We start from the raw sequence: 9,989 nt of genomic DNA, 5'->3' as shown, positions 1-9,989 counted from the left end.
AGTGAACCAACCATGATTTGATTTTCCTATTGTTTTATTTTACTTTCATTTGCAAAACAATAACATTTTTAATACATATGAAAACTGGGTGGACCAGAGGGTTTTGTGCCAGTGGCTCTAAAAAAGAATTTTTTCTTACTCCAAGCTATATAAAGTAACAATGTGTTGTGGGCTCTATGTACTATTGTATATAGAGCCCAAGTGATTCGTTTTTGGTATAGAGCTGTGCTCCAAAACAGACCAGAGCTTACCTTCACCACCTCAGAGATGACAAAGGATTTCAAGGAAGGGAGGAGGAGAGGAAGTAGTACAGCAAGTTGCACTGTAATGATTACTCCTATTACCATGTGGTGCACTTCACAACTCCTTGACTCCTCCTCCAGGCATGACCACCCCCCCATTGTCCATCCCTAAGGACTGCACAAATATGGAGGAAGGAATGGGAATGCCTCACTCTGTCTTCCATATTTGCATGATACATAGAACCCTTAATATATTTATTTAGCATAGTACATTCCATTTTAATTTTCAGTATTATGTCATACAATTCAGTCTACTAAATATGTATTTTGAATGGTGTCCCCTCTTGTTTCATTATCCGACTCTAGAACAGCACTCTGAAAAAGCACAAAAAAAAAGAATTAGGGATATCAATAGATCATCATGTGATGGAAAAGCCACAGTTGTAAATACAGTTGTTAACAGCAGTTTGCAGCAACATTAATACCTAAAAAATGTTCTTCACAAGATTATAAACATATACTTTATACTAATAGCTATTGAACAAACATTTTGGTGTCTGATATCTACAGCATTATTGTGGCATATAGTATGGATTTATGTTTGTGCATGAAAATAAAAGAAATGTACTGCCTGTGAAAGAAAAACTATTTTGTAAGTTGATGCATTCATATAGGAACTATAATTATCATTCAAGTGATAATTTATTGTGTCTCATGTTATTCATTTGTGTTTCTTTTTAAGAAATTAAGTAGACATAACTCAAATCACAGGCAAGCAACAGGCAACAAGACACACATATTTCAAATAGAAATATATATGCAAGGCCACAAAGAGAAATTTTGTGCCCCGATATAGCAACTTCTTGGGGCCCCTTCTGTTGCCACTGAAGGGAGCGAAGTCACACCAGATTGGTGGCTCCTCCCACAACACAGGCAGGCAAGCCCCCCCCCCCCCCCCCGGTACTTTGTAACTGCCCCCTCTCTCGACCCCCCCCTGTACATGTGTGTCTTGCATGCATTTTACTATTCAATTTAAAAATCAACAGACAAGGAAACTTTAAGCTGTTTGAATGTGGTTTTGAAACTATTTTCTAAATGCAAATCTCTAAATTAGTAATTTATTGTTTGCAGATCAAAATAAGAATGATACATATGCCTGGGTTAGCTTTTGTAAGGAATAAAAAGAGCTCCATTCCAATTACATTCAACCCCAGAAAGAAGGTAATATTTCTTAACATCCAATTTGTAATTCAATATAGCTACAGTGACTATAATGTGAGTAAGAACATAACTCAGGCATTATTGCATCTATAGGACTACTTTCAGTGGTCAGTATTTTGAACCTAAGCCTAGTTTGCAAGTTTAGATAACTAAACATAAGAAATTCCTGTGGCTGCTTATACTCTCTATTTATTATTCATAATGATTATTTTTTTCTGGTATTTAGGAGGAATCATAGAATTGTTCATATAAACCCTTGACCTTAATAAAGAAAGAAAAGGTTTTGATTTACACAGTTAACTTACCTGATTGTTTGTCTTTTGCTTTGTTTGTTGGTAGGCAATAAAATGAATTCCAGTATAGATTCTATTGAAATTAAAAATATATATTTGTTATTAATAAGCACATTTTTAGAACATTTATACTAGAACTATGCAAAATATAGAGACATGTTAGGCATGATGGCATTACAAGAATAGAACTACATATTTTGAACCATAACATGGAGGCTTATTTATAACACTTAAAACTATGGTAGTACAGGGCAAAAGCTGATCTTTTCCTTTTGCAAAACATATGTGCCCATTGCAAAGCATTTACCCAGAAAGTAATTTTGACAAAAAAACAAAACAGTGATTTAGCCTTAAAATCAGAGCATCAGAGAAGAAGCCTGCGTATAACAATCTAGTTGCAATTATGTGCTACAAACTGTGGACTATAAAAACATACTTTTTCTAGCCCTCTTGTTCACCATATTTGTCAGTCATATTTAAACTTGTATATATTCTATTTGTAAAGCTGGGTACACACTGCAGTTTTTTCAGCCAATTATCGGGCCAATCACCCGATAAATGACTGTTCGGCTAGATATTGCATTAGTGTGTATACTTTCACGATGAACGACAATCGTTCCAAAGTACCGATTGTCGTTTAATTTGGTTGGTCGTACTGTTTAATAATTTTGTTCCGATCACCTTCCGATCCTGCACACTGCACAGTGACAGCCCCTGTGTTACCCAGAATCAGTGACAGTTACCCCTGCTCCAATTACCAGGCTGCATGCTGTGCATTATACAGTATATTAATATTCTAAGTAGTACAGTGCTAATGTCACTACAGACTTTTAACAACACTGCCAGCCCTATTGTTGGAATTTGTTTTTCAACACTAAACACTACCACCTCTCCTGTTTCACTTTCTGCGTGAGCTATGGCACAGTAGAATGTCACTGGAGACTTTTAACAACACTGCCAGCCCTATTTTTACGATTTCTGTTTCAGCACTCAACCCTGCCACCTATCCTGTTTCTGGGTGAGCTATGGCACAGTAGCATGTCACTGGAGCCTTTGAAGAACATTGCCAGCCTTATAATTTGTCTTTCAGCACTGAAATCTGCCACTTCTCATGTTTCTGTGTGAGCTATAACTCTGTAGAATGCCACTGGAGACTTTGAAGAACACTGCCACCCCTCCTCTTTCTGTTCTAACTATGACGCTGCCCAACTGCACTGGAGACTGCCAACAACCCTGCTACCCCTTCTGTGTCTCTCTGTGAAATGGTGCAGGATCTCCATGGAGGGCGGTATTTATAGAATCCAAACTCACGAGATCCAACAACGCGTCAATGACGCTTTGCCTTGATTTCAGCTCAGAGGGCGCGCGAAAGTACCGAGCTGGCTCGGCTCGGTTCTCGGATCGGCTATGTTCGGGTGGGCTTGGTTTTTCCGAAAACCGAGACCGAGCATCTCTAATTAATATCGACGATCATTTAAATCCAATATGAAAAATGTGTATAAACATGACGATGGGAACCCTGTTGGTAAAGAGCATCAACTAATTTTATTTTCAGCAAAATAGAACGAATTTCAAAAGTCTCACTGAAAGGCAGCACAGTTAGTCTCATATGAATCCAGTATCATGATGAGAGAAACAGTTTATACAGGTGAATGTACAAAACATGTAATAACCTCTTCAATTAGCAGAATTCCAGCTTGATGTAAAGAGGCAGAAGGTTCCCACTGTAAATGTGATGACTTTGCAATCTATTGTCCTTCCAGTGTAAGCAGCAGGAGCCATTCATTTAAGTGCCAAGATGGTTTTAGTTTGACTAAACCTATTCTGTTAATACTCACAATGGGTATTATGCTCAATCAAATATAAAACAAAAGTGGATTGGTTTCTTATCACGATCTCCAAAAACATTGATGTGTTTCTGTGTATATAACACTTTAATCGGAAGGTTAGATCCAAATGTCCAATCTCGGTATTTAAATGAGAGGTTTCCAATCACTAAAGTGCACTTACTAAAGCTGGGTACACACTGCAGTTTTTTCAGTCAATTATCGGGCCAATCACCCGATAAACGACTGCTCGGCCAGATATTGCATTAGTGTGTATACTTTCACGATGAACGACAATCGTTCCAAAGTACCGATTGTCGTTTAATTTGGTTGGTCATACTGTTTAATAATTTTGTTCCGATCACCTTCCGATCCTGCACAGTGACAGCCCCTGTGTTACCCGGAGAAATCAGTGACAGTTACACCCTGCTCCAGTTACCAGGCTGCATGCTGTGCATTATACAGTATATTAATATGCTAAGTAGTACAGTGCTAACAAGTGGTTTGAGAAGCGAGTGTTTTCTGTCACTAAAGTATATGAAATGACACAGATCGTCAAATTTTGGGTCTGTTTCAGTTAGTAAAGATTATTTCATTCATGCGCCTGTCACTTGCCCTGATCCTGGATTTTCATGAGTTTCAGGGAGACTCGTTCCTGTATAATGCTTTCATGAAAGAGGATGAGTATTCTGCCACCAAGGAGACTGTCATCAGCATGGCACAGGAGTGTACACTTTTACACTTTTACTTTACTTTGTCCCGTTGTGACAGCAGAGATTGCTGTATGCCGGACAAGGTTTAGGAGATGCTTCTGCAAGAGCTGTAAGAAATTCTTTTTTTATGCAAACTGCTGAAGGGAGTTAAAAAGTAGACTCGAGGTGATGAAAGATTGACAGCTCTTAAGTGCAGATTATTCCTTTTAACCCATTGTGACACATATGCAATGTGTTCCGCTATTCATGTGTTTCTCTGGTAGTAATTAAGATTTATTTCACTCTTGAAATATAAAGAGTTAAAAGTCCGAGGGGCCTTTCCTATATACCAATGGTTTTTGTCATTTATGGCCAGGAAAGATTTATTGCACCACGCACCGTAGCTGTAAACGGGCACTAAAACATAGACACACTTGCTCCACACGGCATATTACATTGAGAGGCTGTCATTGACAGCACATGAAAGGAGAGAGTCAGGCAGCGTAGGAGAACAAAGAAGGCAGAAATTCACTACTATGCATTATTACAAAATAAATGCAACATTTTTGTTACATCAGGAAAGGAAGTATCATTGTAGCAAGATACAATTTACAATGTGGCAGGTTGGATACACTTATAAAACAATCTGAAACACTAGCAGAACAATATTATAATATGCTGTTAAATACTTCAGTGATAGAAATAGTTTGGTCCATGCAATCCAGTGTTACTACACACTGATAAATGTGATTTAATGCAACTCTGGGAATATAATTTTAGAAATGTGGAGTTCAAACAAAGGTAAAGTTGGGTCTCGGCATCAGCTCCCTGCAGTTTATTAGATCCCTTGTAAAGCTTACAGTCTTATTGCGATAAAAAAAACCTCACTGCTGCTGCATTTGATGCTGAGGATGTGTTTAGCTGGGTACCAGGAGAGGACACTATGGAGAGACACTATGCTGCTACTTTTCATCTGATAGTTAATGACAGATGAATAGCACAGATCTGGAGGTAATTGAGTGTAGTGTGTACGCATGTATCGGCATGCTGATCGGGACTTTTTTTTTTGTCGTTAGCTAAATTGGTAAAATATCGCATCGTTAGAATTTTGTAGTAGTGTGTACCTAGCTTAAGTAGTAAAATGTCTGCCAGTATGGTTTTCTTATCTTGCAAACTAGTCCATTGTTTCAGCCTAGGCAAAAGTATTATTGTCCACCAGTCCTGTATGAATGTACATCACACCAGGGGGGTCTCTTGTCTTTGTTTAGCTGTGTGTCTATGTGTACTAGCATAGGGAAAAGGTCAACAGATAGATGACTACATTATATATTTAAATGTAATGTCTCTGGATATTAATCTTACTTGTTTAAACAATGTCTGCTGTATAACCACAGAACAGAACCTGTAAATAATTGTATGAAGAGCAAATCATCTATCTGTGAAAAGGTAAACACAGAAAAGGACCAATCAGGCAGGTCCTGTAACTCATGAGAAGGTCATTTCTGCCTTTAAATACCAACTCCAGAGAACAGCAAATTGGCATTCACTACCCAGTGATAGCTGAAGTCAGACTGGCATTGAGGCCTAGGCCTCTGCGCTGACAAGAAAGGTGCAATCGGTCCTTGGAGTACTGCCTTTGCCCTGATCTAGCTCTCCAGGTCCTGGGGAACTGTGTGTCTGCCAGTGACAGTGACTCAGAACCGTTGCCTTGCTAGAAGCAAGAAGTTTGGATAGACAGCACTCCCTGAGAGTGGCTAGGAAACTGGTGAGGTATTTTCATTATAACCTGTATGCTGTCTGTGCCAGACTGTAATGTTTTTTGTTGCAGGGTATTATTTAAATATGTTTATTGCTGTTTGGTGCTACCATTTTGTCAAATAAACCAGTCTACTTTATTTTGAATATTTGCCTGGGTGATTTTGAACCTTGTATAGCTACCAGGTAGGCCAGCAGAGCAGCACAGTGGGTTACAATGAACCCGGTGTCATCACAATTGGCTGCAAGCAGTGGGATCACCCAGTCCCGGTTAGGCAAGCCAGGTAGAGCTGCAGGGGATTACACACGGGGTGTGGTCCCGGGCTCCTCGAATATCTGAAGCACCAAACCTGCACGCTACAGTCAGTGGCATAGTTGCTTGGGTACCAGTAACCAGTAGTTGGGAGCTGCAAAAGGATCCAATGGCGACAAGGGTACTGGCTCGGGGTCAGTGTGTTCACCCTTCGGGAAGTACAGAATAGTGGGGCGTATCGCACAAGGGGGATCACAGACAGGTGACCCTGGCATTAGGCTAGGATTATAGTCCGCCTAGATGCGAGACAAGTGTGGCACATGGGAAGACCATTGTATCGGTTGGAGTAGGGTCTCAGAGGTATTAAGTGAAGTGAGAGCAGGACAGAACTCTGCCACAGATACTGTTCAGAGCCTGGAAGCCCTTGGAGCAGAGTGTGTGGTAGTGAGTCCCAGCCCTACCATGTATGAGAATGGGTAGGAGCCCCACTGAGGAATTGTAATGCCTGCAGTAGGTTGGAGCTACGGTCCAACTACAGACATGTAACATACTTATCTGTCACTCGCTCCAGCGCTGCTTCATCCGTCCCGATCCCGGCACTTCTGGGTGGCGGGTCACATGATCCGCCTGTCGGGGCAGGTATTTTGAAAGTGCTCTCACTATTTAGACGCTGCACTGACACACTGCCTGTGTCAGTGCAACTTAGTTGTTGAGCGTCTGAATGCTGTCTTTTCTGTGTGCCCTTCTCTCTGGGAGTGACTACTGCTGCTGGATCCCCTGTGTATCATTACTTGGCATGCCTTACTATGTTTGCTGGATCTCATGTGTACCGAACTTGTCTTATCTGACTATGCATTATTGGATCACCTGTGTAGCGAACTTGGCTCATCTGGCTATGCATTTTCTGACTACCCATGTACCCGATCCTAACCAGTCAGTACCTATGTCTGATTCACTGTACTAGATCCCTGCCAGCCTGCTATTCTGTGTGCATCCATACACATGATTCTTCCATTATCATTATTCCTGGCGCTATCTTCTGGGAATATCATCCTTCCTTTAGGCCTGTTTTACATCCTGAGACAGTCCAGGGAACTGCGACCTGCGAGATATCGGCAGCTAAGTTCATCCCGCCTTGCGGCGGTTTTTGGCGAACAACGGTGAACTCGTTAGATTCTGCGCCCCTGGTCTGCCGCTGCCAATTAGGATTATCACAGGTTTTTTACCTGCACACCGTAACAGTTTGCAATGACCAATATGGACCCAGTAGGAGATCCTACTCCAAAGGACATATTACAACATTTGCTGGGGAGAGTGGAGAAACAAATAGCCAATCAGGAACGTCTCATGCAATTTCTTCAAGGATTATCTGTCCGCCTGGATTCCCTGCAAAATACCTTAGCAACCCCCCGATCCTCGACTACTATGGCTGAGACTGTTCCATTCTCTACTAGTACCTCCTCCTCTCAGATGCGGATTCCTAAACCCCCCTACATTTGTTGGAGATCCCAAGCTATGTAGAGGATTTTTAAATTAATGTGCGATTCAGTTTGAACTGCTACCTGGAAATTTCCCCACAGAAAAGGCTAGGTTTGTCTGCTCTTCCTCTCCGCGACTCTTTTCAAAAAGAGAATCTTCTTTTCCCTGTCCTTATCTTTTATGGGGAGCATTTCATTATGCTGTCCACTCTTCTAGATTCAGGTGCTGTGGGTAATTGCATTTTGGCCTCTGTAATATCAAGAAAGCCACCGAACTTCCACCTCATTTAATGAATTCAATACCCATGATGACCATTTTGAGTATTTGGTGATGCCTTTCGGGCTTTGCAATGCCCCAGCGGTGTTTCAGAATTTGATGAATGAAATTTTCCAAGATCTTCTCCCAAGATCAGTTTGTTATCATTTATTTGGATGATATACTAATTTTTTCTCAGAATCTCTCCTCCCCTAGAAGACATGTAGATGAAGTACTTACCCATCTGACAAAACACTGTTTATTATGCAAATAGGAAAGGTGTCTTTTTGAACAACAACAAATCCCCTTTTTAAGATACATTATTTCTTGAATTTGACTTCAAATGGATCCTGCTAAGTTAAAGGCTATCTTGGACTGGCCCCGAACCACTGGGTTAAAAGCAATCCAACGATTCCTTGGATTTTCTAATTATTATAGACCGTTTATTAAGGGGTACTCTATCATTATCGCTCACGTCTCTGCTCTAAAAAGACAGCCAATCCCAAGATTTGGTCCCCAGAAGCCATCAAAGCCTTTTAGCAACTGAAAACTGCCTTTGCATCCGCTCCCATTTTGTCTCAGTTGGATTGTTGATGCCTTCTCCTACGACACAGGGGCAGTTTTATCTCAACAAGGTCCGTATGGAAAATTACACCCATGTGGATTTTTCTCCCATCAGTTTCTCCCCATGGAAAGAAATGATAGGATCGGGGATAAGGAATTACTTGCGGTTAAGTTAGCCCTATCAGAATGGTGACACCAGATAGAAGGGGCTTTATTTCCAGTGACCATCTATACCAACCATAAGAACCTTCTATATCTCTGCTGTGCCCGGTGCTTGAACCCTCGCCAGACTAGATTGTCATTATTCTTTTCTAGGTTTGACATTAATCTGACATTCCGGCCTGGCTTCAAAATCAAGAAGACCGATGTGCTATCCAAATGTTTTGATTCAGATGATCAGAACCTTCCCAAGGAGATTAAAACTATTTTGGATCCCAAATGTATTTTAGCCACCACCCCCCTTGAGAACCTCAGCTGTCCACCCGGGAAAACGTTTATTCTGCCTTATTTACGTCTCAAATTGTTACGCTTACGTTATGCTTTCATTAGGAAAACGGAGGAACTTCTCTCTTGTTATTACTGGTGGCCTTCTCTACGAAAGGAAGTCAAAAATTTTGTCTCAGCTTGTTCTGTTTGTGCACAGCTCAAAGTTCATCGCTTCAAGCCCTTTGGTCCGCTTATTCCTCTACCTGTTCCTGATGCCTGATGTTCCTTGTTCTCAGCTTTCCATGGATTTTATTACTGACTTACTCCTGCTCCTGTACTGTAATTTGGTTAATTACAGACTGATTCTTTAGAGCAGCTCACTTTGTACCCCTTAAGGGGCTTCCATCCTCCTCCATTCTGGCAGATCCTTTTATCAAGGAAATATTTCACTTGCATGGATGTCCACAGCACATTGTGTCTGACCAAGGCTCACAATTTATTTCAAAGTTCTGGAGGGCCTTCTGCAGCAAACTGGGTATCAAACTCGATTTTTAATCAGTTTACCAACCCCAGTCCAACAGATTAACGGAATGGACTAACCAAGAACTGGAGAAGTTTATCCAGATATATGTTTCTGCTCATCAGACAGATTGGGCCGAACTTCTTCCATGGACTTCGTTCACACACAATAACCAATTCCATGAGGTGATAGGTAACACTCCCTTTTTCGTGATGTACGATTGTCATTCGAGACCTCCTATCCTTTCTCAAACCCCATATCCTCTGTTTCTGTGGTGGATTCTCTAGTGCGCAATTTTTCTGCCATTTGGGCACAAATGAAATCTAACCTGAGAGATGCTTCTATATGTTACAAAAAATCAAACGATAAAAAGAGACGCTCTGCTCCTAAATTAGTTGCTGGGGATAAAGTCTGGTTGTTGACCAAGAATATTTGTTTGAAGGTGCCCAGTATGAAACCCCAC

The 9,989-nt window shown here is 41.0% G+C and overlaps 1 protein-coding gene across 1 annotated transcript in view; it reads right to left on the bottom strand.

Annotated features, from left to right (window-relative positions):
• Positions 1-211: 211 nt before the first annotated feature.
• The window catches only part of LOC142143230 (chitin synthase chs-2-like), a 182,243-nt gene continuing 172,465 nt past the window's right edge, over positions 212-9,989 (bottom strand). Inside the window, exons 18-19 of the mRNA XM_075200941.1 lie at positions 1,769-1,829; positions 212-617 (exon numbers count right to left, since the gene is read on the bottom strand). Of these exons, the coding sequence (XP_075057042.1) occupies positions 549-617; positions 1,769-1,829 (130 nt within the window). The 3' untranslated portion in view covers positions 212-548. The remainder of the gene's footprint in view (positions 618-1,768; positions 1,830-9,989) is intronic.

Source organism: Mixophyes fleayi, chromosome 3 (genome assembly GCF_038048845.1).
Source record: "Mixophyes fleayi isolate aMixFle1 chromosome 3, aMixFle1.hap1, whole genome shotgun sequence".
Lineage (NCBI taxonomy): Eukaryota > Metazoa > Chordata > Amphibia > Anura > Limnodynastidae > Mixophyes > Mixophyes fleayi.
This window is presented reverse-complemented; position numbering and strand designations above follow the sequence as displayed.